Source organism: Heptranchias perlo, chromosome 2 (genome assembly GCF_035084215.1).
Source record: "Heptranchias perlo isolate sHepPer1 chromosome 2, sHepPer1.hap1, whole genome shotgun sequence".
NCBI lineage: Eukaryota > Metazoa > Chordata > Chondrichthyes > Hexanchiformes > Hexanchidae > Heptranchias > Heptranchias perlo.
The window spans coordinates 35,660,952-35,687,060 of record NC_090326.1 but is presented as its reverse complement, the minus strand read 5'-3'; the positions used below and the strand labels follow the sequence as shown (position 1 = coordinate 35,687,060).

General features: G+C 40.7%; 1 protein-coding gene across 1 annotated transcript in view; it reads right to left on the bottom strand.

Moving 5' to 3' along the window:
- Window positions 1–415: 415 nt before the first annotated feature.
- gfod1 (glucose-fructose oxidoreductase domain containing 1) overlaps window positions 416–26,109 on the bottom strand; it is a 125,596-nt gene continuing 99,902 nt past the window's right edge. Inside the window, exon 2 of the mRNA XM_068001726.1 lies at window positions 416–4,561. Within this exon, the coding sequence (XP_067857827.1) occupies window positions 3,642–4,561 (920 nt within the window). The 3' untranslated portion in view covers window positions 416–3,641. The remainder of the gene's footprint in view (window positions 4,562–26,109) is intronic.

The following is a 26,109-nucleotide window of genomic DNA, read 5'->3' as shown; positions in this document are numbered from 1 at the left end:
AGCTTGTAATACAGTGTTGCAGTTACCCCAAAGGGTGTGATTTTTATTAATGCACACCTTTAAGTATTGCTTATCACACACAGTTTTCATTTATCTCCTTAAGCATTTTATTGTACAAAGCTGTATTATCATACACAAATTAAAGTTTTGATGTAAAAATACCGTCATAACGAAAAAGAAATTGTTCTGAACTTTTTTCGGGCAGCCCCCAGTTTCCACCAGCCACCAGTAATACGTTCTCCTACAGAGAACTGGTTTCCCCTTCCATGATTGTAAACAATTTTACAACACCAAGTTATAGTCCAGCAATTTTGTTTTAAATTCACAAGCTTTCGGAGGCTTCCTCCTTCCTCAGGTGAACGTTGAGGAAGGAGGAAGCCTCCGAAAGCTTGTGAATTTAAAATAAAATTGCTGGACTATAACTTGGTGTTGTAAAATTGTTTACAATTGTCAACCCCAGTCCATCACCGGCATCTCCACATCATCCCCTTCCATGATGTTAGTGTTGGGCTTACTGCTTAAAAATCCACTACTGGACGCAAATCAGATTATACCCTACGCTGCTATCCAAACAAAATAAATACTTAGAAGGGTACTTATCTTCTTTCTGGCTCCTTTTAGCCTTTGATTGCATTTGCCTTTGGTGTACGGAGTGGCCAAAGTAGGTAATTTTAACTCTTTTTAAGATGATGGGGCAATTTTACTAATTCATACTCCCAACTGGGAGTTTTACCCACTGGGAGCACATATTAGCAATTTGGGCTCGTTTGGGAGTGCAAATTGTTAAAATTACCCCTATTTGTACCTTCCGGATGCACCAGTGCTGAAAAGAGGGTGAAAATAATATGGTTGTCACTTGCAGATTTTTGTGCTACCACAAGTTCAAAGCTTCAGGGAAAAGATCATGGTGCCTCTGTATCTTATCTTGTCCAGCAAAGCAGAAAAATTGTAGAGATTGCCACTGTAACTACAGAGAAACCTCTCAGTAGATTAATCTGAATTTCCCAATGATTGAATCATCTTCAAAAAATCCACAACTGCCTTTTTTCAAGATGATGTGATTTTAACACATGGGTGAAATTTACTTCACACAATTTGCAGGATGTAAAGTAACATTTTCACCTTGGAGCAAAAAGTGCCATTACTTTTGACTGGAATAAATATTACAACTTGGCAGGATCTGCCTCTGCAGCCATTTTAAGTCTTTTTGTTTATATAAGGAATGTTTCAGGGGTCAAGTTAGTGGTCCAAAGCATTTCAAAATATATATTTTTTAAAAATCGAATTAAGCATTGTTTTGTGTTTTACCGACTCCTGCCTTACAGTGGTAAAGATTTCACTTACTGCCATTTTTGCCTCCTCAGCAGCAAGGTTGCATATAACATTTTTTCAGAAATTAGATTTGCTGTATTTGGACTCGTAGAGGAAAATTCAGTGTTAGTCTGCCCAATGTTTCCTGGCACCTATTCACACATATTCATGATTGCCAGCAGCATCTTCAGTGCCAGAGAGTGAAGGGGTGAATTGCATGGTGTCTTCAGTTTCCTGGCAGAAAGCTGCCATAATGGGCATTCTCACTAGTGTGTGTGGGGGAGGAGAGAATTGAACCTTTTCTAGCATACTAGTAGCTCCATCTTGTCAACCCAAATTAAAGTGCACTGTTTGTGTTCCAAGCATCACTTTCTTTAAATTGCTGAAGCTTCAGATTTTTTTAAATGTCCATTAGAAGGGAAATAGATATCTTCTACCATAAAAATGATCACAGCTACTCTCGCATTAGCATTCTTTGTGTGTACAGCACTAAATACTTTTGTTGGTAAGGCTTACGTAGATTAGATGTTACAAGTTTTGTTCTTCAATAACCACAACAATTTTTATTTATTTTACAGATTTTAATTTTGAGAATTATTTTTTCTTCTTTTTATATGCCCTAGACTTTGATAGAGGGGATAGTCAAGTGACTTGTGAGCATTTCTACAGCCTTCATCATTGCTGCTGTGCAAGAGATGATGAGTATTGACCCGAGGTGGAACCCATGCTTGCTGACTCACTTTGACTCGCTACCTCTCCACTGCACAGTGATTTGCCTAATAGCCCTACTGAGACTGACAATTTGTCATTTGGGGAAGCCTAGACGCAAATATCAGCAAAGGATGGGATGTTCACCTGTGTCCAGTTTATGGCACAGCTCATGCACCAATGAGCCTTGCACCACTGCCTTACCTACTTGTTATTTTTGTTTACGAATCCCAGCCTTACTTGATACTTGCATTGCAGCTGATGAAATGATGCAACATATAATGAGGAAATCAGCACCCACCTTCATGTTTTTTAATTCATTCTTGGGATGTGGGTGTCGCTGGCAAGGCTGGCATTTATTGCCTATCCCTAGTTGCCCTGAGAAGGTGCTGGGTCCTCTTCTTAAACCTCTGGTTGCCACAACTGAGTGGCATGCTGGGCCACTTCAAAGGGCAGTTAAGAGTTAATCACATCGGTGTGGGACTGGAGTCACATATTGTCCATATTTCCTTCTCTAATGGATATTTGTGAACCAGTTGGGTTTTTATGACAATCCGACAGCTTCATGGTCATTGATTTCAGCTCTTCTTAATATTTTAAGACTTTTTAAAAAACTGAATTCAAATTCTCAAACTGCTATGGCAGGATTTGAGCTCATGTTCTCTAGATTATTATTTCAGTAACATAACCACTACACTATCATACTCTTTCAGTACATGATTATAAAACATACCATACATTATTTAAACAGATTTTTAAAAAAAATTCTAACAGCAGTTTACAATTTTTAATTCTCTACTTTATCCTTTTCATCTTTAGGTCTCCACATAACACGCACCTGATGAAAAGGTGACCGGGTAACCTACTCTCAAGTGTTCACCAATGGTGTTCTCCAGCCAAGCACCAGGAAATCTACATGCTCCAGGTTACAAGGATTTTTTTTTTGTCACTCCACTGAGAAAGCAATTAAGATTACAAACATTTTGCATAGGAATCTGTTAAAACAGACTGGAGCCTACTAGCTGCAAAATTTTAAGATTTTCTATTAAAATTTACTTCTGGGTGTCAGGTGTAAATTTTATGATTTAGTGCTCCTGGCACAGAGCTTTGTGCAATGGCAGCGCACACCGGGAATTCATGCATAGAAGTTAGCACATCTGACTCATGGCCCACATGATTTTCTGTCCTCTAAAACTAACAGACCTCTGCATGCACTGATATGTGCTCCAGTTCTGCAAAGTTCTGTGCTTGGAGTGATAAATTGTAAAATTTACCCTTTTCCAAACAAGGTGAACTCCAACACAAGTCACTTGAATTACTGGGAAGTTAATATGTCACACAGTAATGAAAAACTTTGCCTTTTCAAAAGCTTACAATAACCACCAACTGGGATGGTCCTCAATAGTTATTAACACTTGTTTGCTTTAATAATATTTTTGTTGCCAAACACTTCATTTTAATCTTACTTGGTATGTTGCAAATAAATTCTGTAGATGTGTCAATATTTATTTAAACCAGGAAGTCCTAGAAGTATAGCATCAGCATAGCTGCTCATCCAAAGATGTTAATTCCCTTTACAAAGTGGCCTGAATCTACTTGTTACGAGAAGTTGTTAAAAGCAGTTAGTATAATAGGGACATTCTACTGCGACGCATAGCCTCACTGATCAAATATGCAGGACTAATCTCTGGCTCTTCTGTCATAATCACAATGTTCTGCCATTCACCAGTCTCATTTGATTTTTTAATGGTGTCCACTACACACAGTGCATACAAGCAATCCTCAAACGTTGCTGCCATAGTTAGTGGTCTCCCATCCCAGGTCCGTCGATCTTCTTGGTCTTGGAATGCTTGCCGAATGGCTTGAACCATCATGATAGTACCCCTGAGGAATGGGGATGGGATATCCCTGAAAGCTTTTTCTGGGAGCAATGCATTACTTACAGGAGTTGAGTCTTCTAAAATCAATTCCTTTTGAGTTGCGCTATTTCTTTGTCCATACAAGTCGCTACCACTTACCATCAATCGACCAGTGGACCCCACCACAATGATTTCCTGTTTAAAATCCCCAGGGACATTGAAATTCAAAGTCACAGTACAGCACACACCACCTTCTAAAACCATCTGAAAGGTGCAGAAGTCATCACTGGTGATCTGACGGATCCCTCTGATATGCTCTGTCTGCTTCACAAAGGTTTTCAGGAAGCCATGGACTTTAACAGCTTTTTGACTGGTCAGAAAAGTCAAAAGGTCAATAATGTAGCTTCCCACTGAATGCAGCCCTCCACCACCCATCAGATCATCACAGCTCCAGTTGTATTTCTTACCCAGAAGACTTCCACCGTGAACCTGAACCTCACAGATCAACAATTCCCCCACGTAGCCCTCTTGAATCATTTGCTTCATCTTAACAAAAGCAGGGAGGAATCGGAGAACATTACCCATTATACTCATGAGTTTGGGATAATAATGTGCTGCTGACATCATCCTAAATGCATCCAGAGGAGTTGCAGCTCTGTCACAGATGACGTTCTTCCCAATTCCTAATTCAAAATGAAAAGAAAATACATTAACATACAGACACAAACACTTATGCCTACTCACAAATACAATGTTTAACCACAACTAGATAACATTTGATTTCTCAGATTCAATCTGCAGTCTGCGTGAGTTAGTTGATCTCTGCCAGTACAGCAATACGGGCACTCCAACTGACCTCAACATCCCTGAAATATGGGGAGAAATTTTGTCCTTGATTGCTACCCCTAACTCCTGCTGGAAGTGTGTGGCGGAGAACATTGGGCGAGGGATGTACCAAGCTTAGCTGTTTTGCCCCACCATCAAATAACCTGCTGACTCAGGGCTCACACATCAATAATAGCCACTTGGGTAAGGTACATTCAAGGAGCTATACCTCAACAAACAGAGTAGCAGGGAAAATTAGCAAGAAACTTTAAAAACCCCCAGAAAAGTCAGTCTGCCACTTCTCTATCTCTGTGTCATACTGATGTAAAGAAACAGCACAATACAAGTCATAGGGAAAAATAAAAATGCACTGTTAACCTGATATTCAATTTCAAGAACCAAAGTGTACATTTTCTGGCTCAGAATTTGGTCAGAAAACCTTGGACAGTGTGCACCTAAATTTCCAATATGTACTCCCAGTGGGTGAGGCTCCCTGGTGGAATTGTGCAGTCAGAAAATTACCCCTTCTGACTCCAAATAAATATAAGAACAAAAACTAAATTAAATAATACCAATACCAGTCATTGATACTCCAGAAAAATAAATATAAAAAATATAAATGTAGAGAGTTCAAATAAATACCTTATATTATAACTGGGAACCAGAAGAATGCTCCCAATATATCTATTACTTATTAAAAATGCTGAGTGGGTTGCAACATTCCATTTCAAAATGCATTGAAAACTCCTATGTCAGGCTCTGTCTATGGGAAAATCCCTTTTAAAAGTGTCAACATTTGGATGCAGTTCCAGTTACGCCTGTAGGTGGTGTTGTGCTAGGGCTCTGCCATAATAAATGGTCATGTGACATTAGCTCAAAAAAGAAGGGGGTAATTTTAACCTAACCCACCTGGTGGAAAGCTGACACGATCAGATCGGCTGACCGTTTCACACACCGCCCGATTTTACTTTCCATTAACTTCAATGGAAAGTAAAATTGGGCAGGTGTAAAACAGGCAGCCGATCTGATTCCAAGTGACAGTTAATTTTGTCTCGGATTATTGTCTCTAGAAGTTTCCCCACCACCGACGTTAGGCTGACTGGCCCGTAGTTATCTGGTTTATCTCTCGCCCTTGTTTTGAATAGGGTGTAACATTTGCAGCCCTCCAGTCCTTTGGCATCACTCCCACATCCAAGGAGAATTGGAAGATTGTGGCCAGAGCCTCTGCTATTTCCACCCCTATACTTCCCTCAGCAACCTAGGATGCATCCCATCCGGACCAGGTGACGTTTCTACTTTGAGAACTGCCAACCGTCTTAGTACCTCCTCTTTATCTATTTTTATCCTATCTCCATTTTCTCTACCACCTCCTCCTTTACTGTAACATTGCTACTATAACATTGGCAGCATTCTCTTCTTTAGTAAAGACAGATGCAAAGTATTCATTTAGTACCACAGCCATGCCCGCGACCTCCACAAGAAGATCTCCTTTTTGGTGCCTAATCGGCCCCACCCTTCTTTTGATTATCCTTTTACTATTTATATGTTTATAAAATACTTTTATGTTCCCTTTTATGTTATCTGCTAGTCTTTTCCCCTTTTATTTCCTTTTTCAGTTCTCCTCTGCGCACTCTGTATTCTGCTTGATTTTCTACTGTATTATGAACCTGACATTTATCATAAGCCTCCTTTTTCTGTTTCATTTTAACCTCAATTTCATTAGTCATCCAGGGAGCTCTAACTTTGGATGCCCTTCCTTTCCCCCTCATATGAATGTGTCTAGTTTGTACCTGAACTATATCCTCTTTGAAGGCCTCCCATTGTTCATTTACTGTTTTACCTGCCAATCTTTGTTTCCAATCCACCTGAGCCAGATCCCTTTTCAACTCACTGAAATTAGAATATGGGTTAATAAATGACAGCCAACATGGATTTGTTAAAGGCAAATCGTGTCTGACAAACTTGATAGAGTTCTTCGATGAAATAATGGAAAGGGTTATGAAGGTAGTGCAGTTGATGTGTATATGGACTTTCAAAAGGCGTTTGATAAAGTACGATATAATCGACTTGTTAGCAAAATTGAAACCAATGGGATTAAAGGGCCAGTGGCACTGTGGATACAAAACTGGCTGAGAGACGGAAAGCAGAGAATAGAAGTAAACGGTTGCTTTTCAGACTGGAGGGAAGTGTACAGTGGTGTGTCGCCCAGGGGTTGGTATTTGGACCACTGCTCTTTTTGATATTAATGACCTGGACTTGGGTGTAGGGGGGCAAAATTTCAAAGCTTGCGGATGACACACAGCTTGGAAATGTAGTGAACAGTGAGGAGGATAGTAACAGACATCAGCAGGATATAGACACATGGGCAGACACATGGCAGATGAAATTTAAAGCAGAGAAATATGTAGTGATGCATTTTGGAAGGAAAAATGACGAGGCGCAATATAAACTAAATGGTAAAATTTTAAAGGGGGTGCAGGAACAGAGAGACCTGGGGGTTCACGTACACAAATCTTTGAAGATGGCAAGACAAGTTGATAAAGCTGTTAAAAAGGCATATGGGATCTTGGCTTTATAAATAGAGGCGCAGAGTATAAAAGCAAGGAAGTTATGGTAGACCTTTATAAATCACTGGTTAGACCTCAGCTAGAATATTGTGTCCAAATCTGGACACTACATTTTACAAAAGGAGGTCAATGCTTTGAAGAGGGCTCAGAGGAGATTTACAAGAATGGTACCAGGGATGAGGGATTTCAGTTAAGTGGAGAGACTTGAGAAGTTGGGATTATGCTCCTTAGAGCAAAGAAGGTTATGGGGAGATTTAATAGAGGTGTTCAAAATTATGAAGGGTTTTGATGGTATAGCTAGAGAGAAATTGTTTCCACTGGCAGGAGGGTCAGTAACCAGGGGACACAGATTTAAGATAATTGGCAAAAAAGCCAGGGGGGGAGATGAGGAGAATTTATTTTACTCAGGGAGTTGTTATGATCTGGAATGCATTGCCTGAAAGGGTGGTGGAAGCAGATTCAATAGTAACTTTCAAAAGGGAATTGAATGTATACTTAAAAAGGAAACATTTGCAGAGCTATGGGGAAAGAGCAGTGGAGTGGGACTAATTAGTAGCTTTTTCAGAGAGACGGCACAGGCACGATAGGCCAAATGGCCGCCTTCTGTGCTGTGTAATTCTATGATTATATCAATGGTCAGGATGTAATTGCTGGCTCTGGCAACTAGGTGACTCTGGGAAGAGTTTCTGAAGTGTCTCTTCCAACTCTATCATAAGAAATAGGATCAGGAGTAGGCCATATGGCCCCTTGAGCCTGCTCCGCCATTCAGTAAGATCATAGCTGACCTTCGACCTCAACTCCACTTTCCCACCCGATCCACATATTGCTTGATTCCTTTGAGTCCAAAAATCTACTGATCTCAGTCTTGAATATACTCAACAACTGAGCATCCACAGCCCTCTGGGGTAGAGAATTCCAAAGATTCATAACCCTCTGAGTGAAGAAATTCCTCCTCATCTCATCATAAATGTCTGACCCCTTGTCCTGAGACTATGCCCCCTAGTTGTAAACTCTCCAGCCAGGAGAAACAGCCTCTCCGCATCTATCCTGTCAAGCCCTCTCAGAATCTTACATGTTTCAATGAGATCACTTCTCATTCTTCTAAACTCCGGAGAGTGTAGGCCTATTCTACTCAATCTCTCCTCATAGGACAACCCTCTCATCCCAGGAATCAATGTAGTGAATCTTCGTTGCACCGCCTCTAAGGCAACATAAGAACATAAGAAATAGGAGCAGGAGTAGGCCAATCGGCCCCTCGAGCCTGCTCCGCCATTCAATAAGATCATGGCTGATCTGATCCTAACCTCAAATCTAAATTCATGTGCAATTTCCTGCCCGCTCCCCGTAACCCCTAATTCCCTTTACTTCTAGGAAACTGTCTATTTCTGTTTTAAATTTATTTAATGATGTAGCTTCCACAGCTTCCTGGGGCAAGTATATTCTTTCTTAGGTAAGGAGACTAAAACTGTACACAGTACTCCAGCTGTGGTCTCACCAAAGCCCTGTACAATTGCAGCAAGACTTCCTTACTCTTGTACTCCAACCCCCTTGTAATAAAGGCCAACACGCCATTTGCATTCCTAACTGCTTGCTGTACCTGCATGTTAACTTTCTGTGTTTCATGTACAAGAACACCCAAATCCCTCTGAACACCAACATTCAATAGTTTCTCACCATTTAAAAAATATTCTGTTTTTCTATTCTTCTTTCCAAAGTGAATAATCTTACATTTCCCCACATTATACTCCATCTGCCACCTTCTTGCCTACTCACTTAACCTGTCTATATCCCTTTGCAGACTCTTTGTGTCCTCCTCACAACTTACTTTCCCACCTAGCTTTGTATCATCAGCAAACTTGGATACATTACACTCGTCATCTAAGTCATTAATATAGATTGTAAATAGCTGAGGCCCAAGCACTGATCCTTGTGGCACCCCACTAGTTACAGCCTGCCAACCCGAAAATGACCCGTTTATTCCTATTCTCTGTTTTCTGTCTGTTGACCAATCCTCTATCCATGCTAATATATTGCCTCCAATCCCATGAGCCCTAATCTTGTGTAACAACGTTTTGTGTGGCAACCTTATCGAATGCCTTTTGAAAATCCAAATATACTACATCCACTGGTTCCCCTTTATCTATCTTGTTAGTTACATCCTCAAAAAACTCCAGTAGATTTGTCAAACACGATTTTCCGTTCATAAAACCATGTTGACTCTGCCTAATCATACTATGATGTTCGAAGTGTCCCATTACCACGTCCTTAATAATAGATTCCAGCATTTTCCTGACTACTGATGTCAGGCTAACTGGCCTGTAGTTCCCTGTTTTCTTTCTCCCTCCTTTCTTTAATAGCGGTGTTAAATTTGCTACCTTCCAATCCACTGGGACCGTTCCAGAATCTAGGGAATCTTGGAAGGTCACAACCAATGCATTCACTATCTCTGCAGCCACCTCTTTTAGAACCCTAGGATGTAGGCCGTTAGGTCCAGGGGATTTGTCGGCTTTTAGTCCCATTAATTTCTCCAGTACTTTTTCTTTACTAATATTAACTACTTTAAGTTCCTCACTCTCATTAGATCCTTGGCTCCCCACTATTTCTGGTAAGTTTTTTGTGTCTTCTACTCTGAGGAGAGATACAAAATATTTGTTTAACGTCTCTGCCATTTCCTTATTCCCCATTATAATTTCTCCTGTCTTAGCCTCTAAGGGACCAACATTTACTTTCGCTTCTCTTTTCCTTTTTACATACTTGTAGAAGCTCTTACAATCTGTTTTTATAGTTCTTGCCAGTTTACTCTCATATTCTATTTTCTCCCTCTTTATCAATTTTTTGGTCATCCTTAGCTGGTTTCTAAAACTCTCCCAATCCTCAGGCTTACTACTCTACTTGGCAACATTATCAGCCTCTTCTTTTAATCTAATACTATCCTTAACTTCTTTAGTTGTGTATCTCTTTTCCCATGGGGTTTTTATTACCCAATGGAATGTATAGTTGTTGAGAATTATGAAATATTTCACTATTGCTTATCTACCATCATATCTTTTAATCTAATTTCCCAATCAACCGTAGCCAATTCACTCCTCATACCTATGTAATTGGCTTTGTTTAAGTTTAAGACTCTAATTTCGGACTTAAGTACGTCATTCTCAAACTCGATATGAAATTCTATCATATTATATTACTCTTCCCAAGAGGATCCCTTACCATTAGTTTACTAATTAACCCTGTCTCATTACACAAGACAAGATCTAAAATGGCCTGTTCCCTGTTTGGTTCCACAACCTATTGTTCTAGGAAACTGTCTCGAATGTATTCCATTAACTCCTCCTCCAAACTACTTTTGCCAATTTGATTTGCCGAGGCTATATGAAGATTAAAGTCCCCCATGATTATTGCATTACCTTTGTTACCAGCACCTCTTATTTCTTAAATAATACTCTGTCCAACAGTATAACCACTGTTAGTGGGCCTATACACTACTCCCACCAATGTTTTCTGCCCCTCGATATTTCTTATTTCCACCCATGCTGATTCTATTCCCCGATCTGCTGAGCCAAGATACTTTCTCACTACTGTCTTTATGTCATCCTTTATTATCAGGACTACACCCGCTCCTTTTCCATTTTGTCTTTCTTTTCAAGAAGTCAACTACCCTGGAATATATAGTTCCCAACCTTGGTCACCTTCCAACCACATCTCAGTAATGACTACTAGATCAAACCCATTTATCTCTTTGTGCCATTAATTCATCTGTCTTGTTATGAATACTTCGTACATTTGAGATAAAGCGCCTTTAATTTTAACTTTTTACGAATTTTCCCTGATTTGACCTTATTCACTGTTGCACTATTACTGTTAAATTTTCTGTACCATCCTGACACATTCTGCTTATCTTTACCCAAATCGCTGCACTGCTCTACGTGCTTGACTTTTCTCTTTAGATTTATAAATTTACCCTTACATGAACCCTCACCCCCTTTTTTTAGTTTAAACCACTATCTTGTATACAAAAAATACTTACATATTCATCAACTGAATGTGGCCAATGGCACGGGCAATTTAATACATATGTTTGTGTGTATAAGAACGAATACAAAAATAAGGTACAAAAGTTAATATAATGCACTGAGTAATAATAAGGACCCGGATGCACTAAGGGGTACATTTTTGAGTTAGCACGTGGGGCACAGAGATTTGCACAATAGGAGTGACTCTGGAATTTCAGTGCGGAGGTCTACACAGATGATATTTTGTCTATTAAAATTAATAACAATCATGTGGGCAGTGAATTGGGCATACTGACTTAGAATCATAGAAGCACAGAAGGAGGCCATTCAGCACATCGAGCCAATGCTGGCTCTTTGTAAGAGCAATCCAGTTAGTCCCATTCCCCCGCTCTTTCCCCTTAGTCCTCCAATTTTTTCCCTTCAAGTATTTATCCAATTCCTTTTTGAAAGCCATGATTGAATCTGCTTCCACCACCCCTTCAGGCAGCGCATTCCAGATCATAACTACCCACTGTGTAAAAACATTTTTCCTCATGTCGCCTTTGGTTCTTTTGCCAATCACTTTAAATCTATGTCCTCTGGTTCTCGACCCTTCCACCAATGGGAACAGTTTCTCTTTATTTACTTTATCTAAACCCTTCATGAACACTTCCATCAAATCTCCTCTTAACCTTCTCTGCTCTAAGGAGAACAACCCCAGCTTCTTCAGTCTATCCACGTAACTGAAGTCCCTCATCCCTGGAACCATTCTGCACTCTCTAAAAGGCCTTCACATCCTTCCTAAAGTGCAGTGCCCAGAATTGCACAAAATACTCCAGTTGTGGCCGAACCACTGTTTTATAAAGGTTCAGCACAACTTCCTTGCTTTTGTACTCTATGCCTCTATTTATAAAGCCCATGCTTTTTTAACCGCTTTCTCAACCTCTCCTGCCACCTTCAAAGATTTGTGCACATATACCCCCAGGTCTCTCTATCCCTGCACCCTCTTTAGAATTGTACCGTTTAGTTTATATTGCCTCTCCTCATTCTTCCTGCCAAAATGTATCACTTTGCACCTCTCTGCGTTAAATTTCATCTGCCATGTGTCTGCCCATTCCACCAGCCTCTCTATGTCCTCTTGAAGTCTATCACTATCCTCCTCACTCTTTACTACCCTTCCAAGTTTTGTGTCATCTGCCAATTTTGGAATTGTGCCCTGTACACCCAAGTCCAAGTCATTAATATATATCAGAAAAAGCAGTAGTCCTAGTACCGACCCCTCTGGAATACCACTGTATGCCTTCCTCTAGTCCGAAAAACAACCGTTCATCACTACTCTCTGTTTTTTGTCACTTAGCCAATTTCGTATCCATGCTGCCATTGCCACTTTTATTCCATGGGCTTCAATTTTGCTGACAAGCCTATTGTGTGGTAGTTTATCAAACGCTTTTTGAAAGTCCATATACACAACATCAACCGCATCACCCTCATCAACTCTCTCTGTTACCTCATCAAAAAACTCAATCAAGTTAGTTAAACACAATTTGCCTTTAACAAATCCGTGCTGTCCTTCCTTTATTAATCCACACTTGTCCAAGTGACTATTAATTTTGTCCCGGATTATCGTTTCTAAAAACTTCCCCAACACAGAGGATAAACTGACTGGCCTGTAGTTGCCAGATTTATCCTTACACCCTTTTTTGAACAAGGGTGTAACATTTGCAAATCTCCGGTCCTTTGGCACCACCCCCATATCTAAGGAGGATTGGAAGATTATGGCCCGCACCTCTGCAATTTCCACCTTTATTTCCCTCAGCAACCTTGGATGCATCCCATCCAGGCTGGGTGACTTATCTACTTTAAGTACAGCCAGCCTTTCTGGTACCTCCTCTTTATCAATTTTTAGCCCATCCAGTATCTCAACTACCTCTCTTTTACTGTGACTTTGGCAGCATCTTCTTCCTTGGTAAAGACGGATGCAAATACCTCAGCCATGCCCTCAGCTTCCATGTGTAGATCTCCTTTTTGGTCCCTAATTGGCCCCACCCCTCCTCTTACTACCCGTTTACTTTTTATATGTCTATAGAAGACTTTTGGATTCCCTTTTATATTAGCCGCCAGACTATCCTCATACTCTCTCTTTGCCCCTCTTATTTCCTTCTTCACTTCACCACTCTACTTTCTATATTTAGCCTGGTTCTCACTTGTATTATCAACTTGACATCTGTCATATGCCACCTTTTTCTGCTTCATCTTACTCTCTATCTCTTTCATCATCCAGGGAGCTCTGGCTTTGGTTGCCCTACTTATCCCCCCCGTGGAAATGTACCTGGACTGTACCCAAACCATCTCCTCTTTAAAGGCCACCCATTGTTCGATTACAATTTTGCCTGCCAATCTTTGACTCCAATTTATCCCGGGCCAGTTCTGTTCTCAACCCACTGAAATCGGCCCTCCTCCAATTAAGTATTACTCCTTGTCATTTTTCATAAGTAATCTAAACCTTATGATACTATGATCACTGTTCCCTAATTGTTTCCCCACTGACACTTGACCCACTTCATTCCCCAGAACTAGATCCAGCAATGCCTTCTTTCTTGTTGGGCTGGAAATGGTGTTCAAGAATGTTCTCCTGAACACATTTCAGAAATTCCTCACCCTCTTTGCCCTTTACACTATTAATATCCCAGTCTATACTAGGATAGTTGAAGTCCCCCATTATCACTACTCTATAGCTCTTGCACCTCTCTGTAACTTCCCTGCAAATTTGCATCCTTCCCACTAGTTGGTGGCCTATAGAATACATCCAGTAGTGTAATGGCGCCTCTATTGTTTCTTAACTCTAACCAAATAGATTCTGTCTTTGACCCCTCAAGGACATCCTCTTTCTCCAGCTTTGCAATATTCTTCTTAATCAATACTGCCACCCTCTCCTTTTTTCAATTCGCTATCTTTCCTGAACACCTTGTATGCAGGAATATTTAACACCCAATCCTGCCCTTTTTTGAGCCAAATGATGTGCTCCCATTGTACAAGGTTCTGTGCCAGGATTGCTAACTCAGGAAATGTACCCATAAATCTACAGCATCTACGACACAAGAGCCAGGAAATCCTGCATATGGATAGACACTGAAATAAATGAACCCTCTATACCAATTCTGTATTGAAGTCTCTCAATAGTTGAAATGATTTGTTTTAATAAAGTTTTTAAAAAGTTATTTTCCTCTATCATGCCTCTGGCCTAGTCCCTTTCACTCCATCCCACCTCTTGTCCAATTTTGGGCTTGTTAGAAAGTGGCAAGTCTAGCATGGGCTGAATCGTTCTTCATACAAGGAACAGCTCCTCACCTCCAGGCATTATTTTGATTATTTGATTTGGTGGGAAAAAAACACCATTTTGTACAGCCAAATAAATCGTAATTAGACCATCATCAGTCATTTTTAATACATTTGTGTGTTAAACACATTAGAATTCCAGTCGAGCATGAGGCAGGTTACAGCCTCACAATACACAGCACAAATGCTGAGCTCATTTCTTTCCAAAATGAATAGCTCACTGCTGGATATTTAAAAGAAAAGGGAAAAAAAATCCCAAGCAAGCTTTTCTGGTTGTGACCCATCAGAGTTCACTACATATAAAGTTTATTTTTTATTGCAAAGTATCATTTAAAGATATATGTTTGCAATATTTCTTGGAAAGGTACTGTATAAAAGTGATGATCCTAACAGGGAGGGATGCCACTTTAAAAAGATAAAACTCCATTGGGCACCTTGTTTATACAATCTCCTTCCACCCACCATGCATATCCCTTCCCCTGATGACAGAAGAAATGCAAGAATGCAAACCTTAGGAATCGGGGCACAAGATTGAACATCAAAGTTCATTGAACATTCACATGGCACTACGGAGCAAACGTCAAGAACGAATGCTTCAACATCACAGGAGTAATTTCATGGGACTTCCTGCTGGCATGGAGCTTCACTCTTAGCGATTGCAGATTGGAGAATTGATGCTACAGTATCGTAAACTATTTCCAACCTGTGTCCACGTTGAGCATAGCTCCACCTTGGCAGTGGACGCTTCTGATATTACCTCTAGTGAGCCAAGAAAGTAAGTGGAAAACAGGGACTTTTTTTTTATAATTAGGATCTTTGGAGTCCTTTTTATATATTTTAGAAATTCTGTTCACTCAAAAACTGGATCAGTGCTAACTCTAAAGGGTACGTTTTCCGATTGCAGTCCATACTTTTCTGATATGCGCTCCCAGCAGACAAGAATCTCCTCCAGGAGCATCCAATCAGAAAATGTACCCTTGAACTTGCTCCCTTCACCTCAAACTAAAGTTCAAATTTCCAGTCAAATACAACATATTGACTCTGTTCAAAAATGAGACTACATCAAATTGAACCTCACTATTAACTGTCATTTGCGGGTTTACTTGTTTTATTCTTCTCCAGGACTATTTTACCAGTTGTGTTGTACAACAGCTGCAGGAGCTATTTATCTCCCTGTGGTGTGATATGAAAAAAAAATCTCCCCGTAGTGTCATGTCCAGAATTTTGTTTTTACATTAAGAACATAAGAAGAGGGCTAGAAAAGATCACGATTTGAGATGCTGAAGCTCTGTCACTGCATGATTCTCGAAACATTTCCCCCAGCTTTTAGTTTAAGTACAAAACATAAATTTCTTCTTTAAAAATTACAATGGGGGCAACTCAATGGTGAAGTGTAGTAGCTGCTGGGTACTCTAGGACCTAGGTTCAAATCCAGTCCAAATTGATTGGATGGAAGTCTTCCACATGTAGGCTGATAACACCCAGCTTTACCTTTATACCACATCTCCCGATCCCTCCAGCCTGTACGGTCAGACTGCTTGTTCAATATCAAGTCTTGGATGAGCCACATTTTCTCCAGCTAAACTTTGGAAGACTAAAGCCATTATCTTCAGCCCATGCCAGAAACCTTTGTATCCTCACCACAAATTCCAACCCCCTCACTAGCCACTGTCTCAGACTAAACCAGACTGTTCGCAACTTAGGTATCCTACTTGACTCCGCGCTGAGCTTCTGACCCCATATCTTCTCAATCACAAAGACTGCCTAATTCCACTTCCATAACATTGCCCACCTCTGCCTCTACCTTAGCCAATCTGGTACTGAAACCTTGATCCATGCCTTTATCACCTCCAGACTTGACTGTTCCAATGCTCTCTTGACTAGCCTCTCATCCTCGACACATGCTCTGAAATTCCCTCTCTAAACTCCTCTACCTCCCTCTCCTCCTTTTAAGACCTGGCTTAAAACACACCTCTTTGACCAAGCTTTTGCTCAACCCTCCTAATATCTCCTTCTTTGGTTCGGCATTCATTATTTTTGATTACGCCTTTGGGAAACACTTTGGGATGTTTTTTCTGCGTTTTAGGCACTATATTAATGCACGTTGTTGTCAGCAACCATTGGGCCTTGCAATTTTGGGGCTCTAAAGTAAACTGACCTTGCAGGAGGGGTTAGTAAATGTAGAACTGAGCTGCACAAACAGCAGGACCCAGGTTCAATCCCTGATCTACGCTGAATTGGCCAATTTCAGTTGAGGCAACAGTAGAGACGCAACAAATTGTCTTCAGTGCCCCTGGTTGGAAGGGAAAAATTAGTATGAATTCCCACTACCGATCACCATGCAGTAATTCATCCTGGGAAGTACATGTATGTGGATGTTGATTGAAGGAAGGATTGGGTTTAAGCATGATGCTTTGAATGGTTGAGGATCTGGCCAACACTTAGGGGGTAATTTTAACCTCAAGAATGGATGGGTTGGGGGCAGGTAGGAGTTGAAAATAGTTGTTTTTTGGGTCGCGACTGCAACCCGGCTCCACTTCTGGGCTTAACATGGGCGCATAAAAGTACAGGCTTCCCACTGGGAATGCAAAGTCTGAAAATTTTGCAGTTGCGACCCAAAAAAACAATTATTTTCAACTCCCATCTGCTCCCAACCCACTCGTTCTTGGGGGTTTAAATTACCCCCTTCGCGACTGGGCTCACACATGAAGAATGGACACTTAGTATCTGAGGAGGCCGGCAGCTGTGGAACTGCACCCCAGCAGAGTAAACATCCTAAAGCAAAGAATAGAGAAAATCTGAGGGGGAAGGAGGAATGAAACAAACCCACCTTTATAAAACTCTCTGATATACTATGACTCCCGATATACCTTTACGTGGAAACTAGAATAAAACACTACTAGGTTTTAGGTATGGTTTCCAAAATCAGCCTTATAGATAGGGTGTATTGTAAACATAATGAAAGAACTGGCACCTTTCACATCCTCAGGTTGTCCCAAAGTGCTTTAAGTCAATGAATTACTTTTGAAGTGAAGTCACTGTTTTATGTAGGTAAATGCAGTGGCCAATTTGTGCACAGCAAGTTCCAACAAACAGCAAATGAGATGAATGACCAATTAATCTGTTTTTGGTGGTGCTTGTTGAGGGTTGAATGTTGGCCAGGACGCCGGCAGAATTCCCTGCTCTTAGCACTTCATCAAATAGTGCCATGAGATCTTTTACATCCACCTGAACAGGCAGACAGGGCCTTGATTTAACATCTCATCTGAAAGACAGAGGACTTGATTTACATATTTTTATCCTTCAATAAGAGAAGATAAGATAAAAACCTAAACTGCATTTATAATGTTTTAAGTAATGTTTGACAGCTCTGTAAAACTAAGGACTGATTTAGATATTAGTGTAATGTTTCCTTCTCCCCTCATTCAAATGCCGATGATTGCTAAGGTTCACACATTTACTGTTTGCAGTGTACTGGACTGTTAATTTTCCAACACACTTGGGTCTGGAGAAATGAGAGGAAACTTTATTTATCATCCAGTGACATATAGATTGGATCTAATATGATGTTTTGATGATTAGAGGGATATGATAATTAAAAATTTAAAAGAGAAATAAACTCGGATAGTGAATGTCCAATCAGCTTTTATCCTAGTTTCGTCATGAAAATCAACACAAAAGGAAAGTGGGACTTGGTAATCTGCGGTCAGGTATTAAATGAAATACCATGATCAGGGAAATGAAGTCAGTCTGAGATAAACACTGACTTGCCAGCTGGCTGGGAAAGCATGGGTTCACTTTTTTTTCTTAACGATGGTCCCGCTGTAACAAAGAGATAAGGTTTTTCTAATCTAAATACAAACCTTTGAGCTGCAGTATTGATTTCTTCTATTTTAGTCTTAGGCAGTGCAGCTCAAAGGACTTCTCACCATGATGCTTGGAATCTGTTACAGTATTGTGTACAATAGCTCCTGTGGAAATGACAATATAATGAGCGGGTTTGTTTTGCTCTGTACGATAAAATAGTGCTAATTGTGGACTTGCGATGCTGATCAGAGGCAGCTAAATGCTGAAAGATAGTGAAAAGGTATTCATTACATACCACAAAGCTCCTCCTCATTATTGAGTCAGCAATTGCCCCATTAGGTAGGAGGGACCAAATGTCCCAAATATAGAAGTTTTATCACGATGGCAGCATGAATCTGCAGACAAATCTGGAATGTATCTGACTCGTGAATGTGCTTTCAGCAGGAATCAAATACAATAAAAGTTGTTTTTTGTAAAAAAAACAATGAAAATGGGAATGGGCAATTCTAGCTTGAAATGTTGGAAATGCACCATGTAGACGCCATGCAGCCTTTACACAGTACTAAAGTAAAGATGACGTTTTATCAGCTGAGGGGGGCTTGGAGCAGATATTTGAATCTTAACATTTTAATACTTTCCATGCTTTACGTTTTCTACCTGTATAAGTAGGCTGTGTTCTATGTGTATATAGAATGTTCTACCTGTGTATGTATACAGTGTTCTAAATTCACATATGTACTGTGTTCTACCTGTGTATGTATATAGAACGTTGTACGCTTATATGTCTTCAGTATGTTCTACCTGTATACATATACGGATTATGGTCCCTGTATAAGTATATATAGTGTTCTACCTCTGTATGTGCACAGTGTGTTTAGTCTGCGTATGTATACAAACTATTGTACCTGTACACAGTGTTGCACTTGTCTATGTGTACAGTGTTGTGTATATGCATATGTATAAAGACTTCTGTACATCAAGCGCACAATGTTCTGTATACATATACAGGTAGTAAACTGCATAGACAGCATACTATGGACATACAAGGGTAAGCATTCTGTATACATATACAGGAAGAACATTGTACATCAATACAGAGTGTTCTATGCATATATATGTACTGTATATCTTACTTGTGTATGTATACAGAACATCGTGCCTGTGTGCATACAGTATTCTACTTTTGTGCATAGTATTGAACCTGTGTATGTGCAATGTTCTACATACGAATGTATGCAGTGTTTAGCTGTGTATGTATGCAGAATGTTGTAGCTATGTACATGTACAGAATGTTCTACCTGTGTATGTATAGAGGGAAATACATAAACCAAACAATCTCAAATTTTTGCAGACTTAAAGAAATAATTTTGTAGTCGATGTGGAACGTCTGATCATAATCTGGGAACACGATCACCAATTATTTGGAGAGAGATCAGTGGTTAAAATTCCAATATTGATTATTTATATTCGATACTGACCTGAATCACTGTTATCTAAGTAAAGAATAATTTTGCTAGTCTGCCAGAAATGCAGCTATTCAAATGTTCTGTCCTCAATACGAACTGAGGTGTAACATTATAAATCTGTGCCCATCTTTCCCGCAACTCCATGTTTGAATCCCTCCAATCAGGTTTCCGCCCCTGCCACAGTACTGAAACGGCCCTTATCAAAGTCACAAATGACATCCTATGTGACTGTGATGATGGTGAACTATCCCTCCTCATCCTTCTCGACCTGTCTGCAGCCTTTGACACGATTGACCACACCATCCTCCTCCAAAACCTCTCCTCCATTGTCCAGCTGGGTGGGACAGCGCTCGCCTGGTTCCATTCTTATCTATCCAGTCGGAGTCAGCGAATCACCTGCAATGGCTTCTGGACTTTCTGGACTTTCCAAGGATCTACCCTTGTCCCTTCCTATTTCTCATCTCCATGCTGCCCCTTGGCAACATCATCTGAAAACACGACGTCAGATTCCACATGTACAATGACGAACCCAGCTCTACCTCACAACCACCTTCCTTGACCCCTCCACTGTCTCTCATTTGTCACATTGCTTGTCCGACAGTCAGTACTTGATAAGTAAAAATTTCCTCCAACAAAATATTGGGAAGACCGAAGCCATTGTCTTTGATCCCTGCTGCAAACTCCATTCCCTAGCCACCAACACCATCCCTCTCCCTGGCCATTGTCTGAGGCTTAAACGCACCGTTCGCAACCTTGGCGTCCTATATGACCCTGAGATGAGCTTCCGACCACATAACCGCTCCATCACCAAGACCGCCTACTTCCACCTCTGTAACATCGCCCGTCTCCGCCCCCGCCTCAGCTCATCTGCTGCTGAAACCCTCATCCATGCCTTTGTTACCTCCAGACTGGACTATTTCCAATGGTCTCCTGGCTGGCCTCCCATCTTCCACCCTCCATAAACTTGAGCTCATCCAAAATACTGCTGCCCATATCCTAACTCGCACCAAGTCCCGTTCTCCCATCATCCCTGTGCTCGCTGACATACATTGGCTCCCGGTCTGGGAATGCCTCCATTTTAAAATTCTCATTCTTGTTTTCAAATCCCTTCATGGTCTCACCTCTCCCTATCTCTGTAACCTCCTCTAGCCCTACAACCCTCCGAGATTTCTGTGCTCCTCCAATTCTTACCTCTTGCGCATCCCCGATTTTAATCGCTCCACCGCTGGTGGCCCTGCCTTCAGCTGCCTAGGCTCTAAGTTCTGGAATTCCCTCGCTAAACCTCTCCGTCTCTCTTCCTCTCTCTCCTCCTTTAAGACGCTCCTTAAAACCTGTCTCTTTGATCAAGCTGTTAGTCATCTGTCCTAATACCTCCTTATGTGGCTCGGAGTGAAATTTTGTCTGATGATGCTCCTGTGAAGCGCCTTGAGAGGTTTTACTATGTTAGAGGCACTATATAAATGCAAGTTGTTGTTTTTAGTACTAGAATATGAACTAACCTAAAACATGTTTTTTGTGAACCTGTACTGGTTCAGTTTGGTTTTCATTTTTCTATTTAATGCTAATTGCTGCTCTTCGGGACTAGATCAATGCAAGCCATCAGAAAAAAGAGGGGAAACAACATTAAATAGCTTAGAAAAATTTGTTTTAAATTAGTTCATATTCCAGCACTAAAGAAGGCATTTGCCGTGTTAGCTCATTTCATATTGAAGACAGAACATTGAATTGCAGTATTTTTTGTGTGTGTGTGTGTGTGTGTGTGTGTGTTTTTGCACTTTTGCCCAGCAAATCAAATCTGCCACTCCAGCTTGGACATCAATCACTACCAGCCAGAGCTGTGCTGTGTTTTACTTTCAATCAAATCTACCAAACTCCCACATGGTGATTTTTGCTGCTCCTGCTAGTTTTGTAACATGTTTGCCAACTCCCTAGCACCTGCCAATAATGATTCTTGGATACTAGGCTTTATGACATAACTGATTATGGAACCTCCAGATGCGTTTATCATCAACGCTGGATCACAATAAAACCAAAGATGAAAAGGGTTAATAGTTTTTGAATAATCAACTGTCACATTAGAAAAAATCTGAAGGACAAGTATCTTTCAATACATATCATTTAATGTGAAAATATGACTCAAAATAGAATAAAGTAAACCACCAAGTGGGGTGCAGCAGTTGGATACTGCCCTTTATCTCAGGCTTCAAATCCTGCACAGGCTAGTGAGATAAAAATATCCTTTCTCTCTCTCTCTCTCTTTCTCTCTATCTATCCATCTCTATATGTCCCTATTTCTCTATGTCTCTCTCTCTGTCTCTCTGTGCTGGTTGTCAGGTTCAAAATTCAATTAGTGCATACAGTCTTAACCCCTTCTTAGTGGGAATAGGCCCACAGCCATAAAACTGCCCATAATTCAACATTTGCTGGCACTAAATTGAAAATCTCACTCAGTAAAGCTATAAGAATGACTGACATGGGAAATGAAAATTTCACACTGGTGCAGGACAGGGTTAAGGCACCAGATGGAAGGAGAGGGAGTTTTATTCTGTGTCTAACTCATTCTGTACCTCACCTGGGACTGCCCATTGGCAATGTAGAAGGAGCTTTACTCTGTATCTGACTAATGCTATATCTCGCCTAGGAATGCTTGATGGGCAGAAGCTTTACTCTGTATCTGACCTATACTAATATCCCATGGCCAAAATAATATTTTGAGGTTTGCATGGGCAACAATGCTATATGTCTTAGTTTGCTTCAAAGCAATCATTTGCAAACTACTGCAAGCTGCCATTACTCACTGTCCTCCTTCATGGTGCTCTGCAAAAGCAAGTGTCACAATTAATGGGAGATATAGCAAAGTAAACGCATTTATTTGAATTGTAAATGAGATTGCCATGACACAAACTGAAGGAATGAACAGAGTGGTCTAAATGCTAAAATAATGCTGAATAGAACTGTGACAAAAACGGAATATTTGATCCATGGTTTATTTATGTTTTCATTTACTATGGTTGTTTGTTTAAAGTAAGTTCCTTTTAACAATACCTTCCTCGAAATGGAAGCTGCACAATCATTAAAAAAGCCAGCATATTCGACTCAAAAGTTGAAGTAACTGCACAATTCTACAATGAAACAAAGGGATGAAGCCACCATCCGCAATTTTAACCTGCTCTCCTGAGCAGGCGACAAGGACGCCCACCCAAAGTTGGCTGGGTCCTTCTTTACAATATGCATGTCAAGTCCGATTGACATCATTAGGACCTGACTACAATTTTAGCTCAGGTCTGAATGGAAAAGCTGTTGTGACTTTCCGCCAGAACAGAAGAGGATGAGCCCCATAAGAGGCCGAAAAAGACAAGTGTATTTCTTTCCTTTATGGGGTGAGATGGAGTAGGAGTGCTCCTCTGGGGCCCACAGGGAATGTGTAGGCCTGCTCTTCCCCGGACACCCTCCCTCTTTCCTAAGCGTGAGTCCCACCTCCCCACAAGACGACCCTAGAATCTGTTCCTGCCACCTAAAATGCGTCAGCGGGCTGCATCCGGGCCATGCAATTTTATACTGTTTCCCGCCAACTTCTCGCCTGTTCCAGCCAGCGGGATTTAAATGAGCCCTGGCTATTAAAATTGGCCAGGCCTCATTCTGCCACAGGCAGGCGGAAAATTCACTCACCAGCACAGCTTCCCACCAGAAACCCGCTGACAATTAAAATCCTGGCCAAAGTTTCCTTGATGGGTTAATATTTTAATTGTAATGTTTTTTGTGTTGATATCTCACTGTAACACTTCCTGCTATTTATACATAGTGACTGATTTTTGAATCTGGCAAAATACTAGCTTGTTACCCTGTATTCACCTTGTTAATTTCATCAGGACTTTCAGATCAGAATTACCTAAAACAAACAGCTTCTAGATCAAAGAGGGATCTTGAACATAAGTTTCAGAACTACCTATTTTTAGTTAGTTCACGTCATTTTTTTCAGGCAGAACAAAGGATTCCTTGAGTAGTCAAGTTCACATATAAAGATTGGTCCAAAATACAAGTGAAACGCTACAGTGAGTGACTAGAAATTCACTCTGAGATCAGGAGAGTATGAGGCATTTAGTACTACATCCAGTGAGTTTGTTGAGCTTGAAAGATAGGGTTTTATTGTTCACCCCAGGCGTACTGCTTTATCATCAACAACTTACATTTATATAGTACCTTTAATGTAGGAAAATGCCCTGAGGCACTTCACAGAGCTGTATGAAAAAAAAATGGATGCCATGCCAAAGAAGGAGATATGACTACTTGTAATCAAAAGCTTAGTCAAAAAGGTAGAAGGAGGGTCTTAAAGGGAGAGCAGGAGGTGAAGAGGCAGAGGGATTTAGGGAAATAATTTCAGAGCGGGGGGCTGCAGTAGCTGAAGCTGCTTTGTATTGTTGGCCAGGGGCTGCAGAAAACTACTGAATTTATTTTGAATTGCTAACATTCAGGCAAAGAGACTAACTTTTAAACTGAAGTGACCTGGAGTTCAGTCACTGGTCTGAGCTGGCCGGAACCAGTTTGAATTAGTTACGCTTCTAAGGGACAAAGGAGATGTGATGAGACACCAGTCCTTATTTAGAAAAGGAGTAATGAGGTGATGCTACCTAACCCCTTGGAACAGAGCCCATCAGGGGATGACACCGACCACTCGAGGAACTTTAAGCCAACAGGAGAAAGACAGCATCATTCGAAAAGACAGGCTTGGAGTTAAAACTGGAAAATTGCAGGCTTGGTGGCATTGTGTGCGAAACTCCGGAGACTAACCATCGCGAAAGTGGGAGACCCTACGTCAGGGACGTAGAGCCGACGTCAAGAGAGAGAGAACGGAACGCCTGGCCAGCGTCAGCTCTCCTTTCCAGGTAATATAATACCCTTTCTATTCTGTGACCACTCAGGGAGTGTTAGTCAGAGAAACCTAGTGGGTGTGCGTTTAAATCCTAGTTTGAGTATAAAACTGTATAACCTGCTGTAAACTGCATGCCTATATCTAACCAGACGTATAAGCAGTATGTACATGATCTAATAACGTTAATAAAGCGAATTGAGAATTAAGAGAGAATTGACTCTTCTCTTTGTACTAAGCCAATAACCGTAACCGGTGACCTCCGGTCAACAGTATATAAAATCGTACTTTGGTTCATGGGGAGCAAGGGCTTGCTCACCGGAGTGTTTTTTGTGCTGAGTAAAAATACCTGGTAAGAGTTGCATTGTAAAACAGTCCACAAAATCGTACATAATCTGAAAATGATGAGCTTAAGGAGTTTTAGAAGGAATTACTGGTGCCAAAATGAAATGCTTTCCACAAGATATCAATCCCTGGAAGAAGTGGTTATGTAAGGCTGAGAAGATGTTGAGGCTAGTGTTAATGCAGGTTTCTAGCTCATGGAGATGGGTATAGTCCCAATTATTGACTCCCTCAATGCACTCATGCTAGACCCAGGGACTGTCTTTCTCTTAAGTTAACTCAACCACAGCCATTGAGAGGTTATCCATAGCAAAATGCTCTTCATTCAAAATGTGCTTGCATATCTCAACAAAACAGACAAACTAAACAATACTGAAGTGGTCACAAACCTGAAAGAAAACCAAAACTAAAAATAAATGTAGTGAAGATCAGAAATACAAAATAGTCCTTTTATGCGAAGTCACTGTGTGGTCAGTTTTACTGTTGCCTGTTCTTCTTGCTGTAAGGACTTTATTATGCTATCGTATGTGATGCAATGATGCTATTTAGTCAAGATTGGAAAAATTGACAACATGGAATAGAATCATGGAATGTAACATATGCAATCTTCCAGTCCTCTGACACTACTCCCATATCTAAGGAAGATTGGAAGATTGTGGCCAGAGCCTCAGCAATTTCCACCCTTAGTCCCCTCAGCAATCCATCCGGACCGGGCAACTTTTCTACTTTGAGCGCTGCCAACCTTTTAAGTACCTCCTTTTTGTCTATTTTTATCCTTTCCAATTTCTCTATTACCTCCTCCTTTACTGTGACATTGGCCGCATCCTCTTCTTTAGCAAAGACAGATGCAAAGTACTCATTTAGTACCTCAGCCATTATGTTGACTAATTTGGAAATCTGGTCAGTAAACTAGTTGATGAACTGGTTAATAAAATTTGTTTACAGAAACTGCCTGCTTATTTTCACTTACATTTCAATGAATCATGGAAACTAGTCCTTTGGATGAAAAACCAAAGCCCTGTCTGCCTG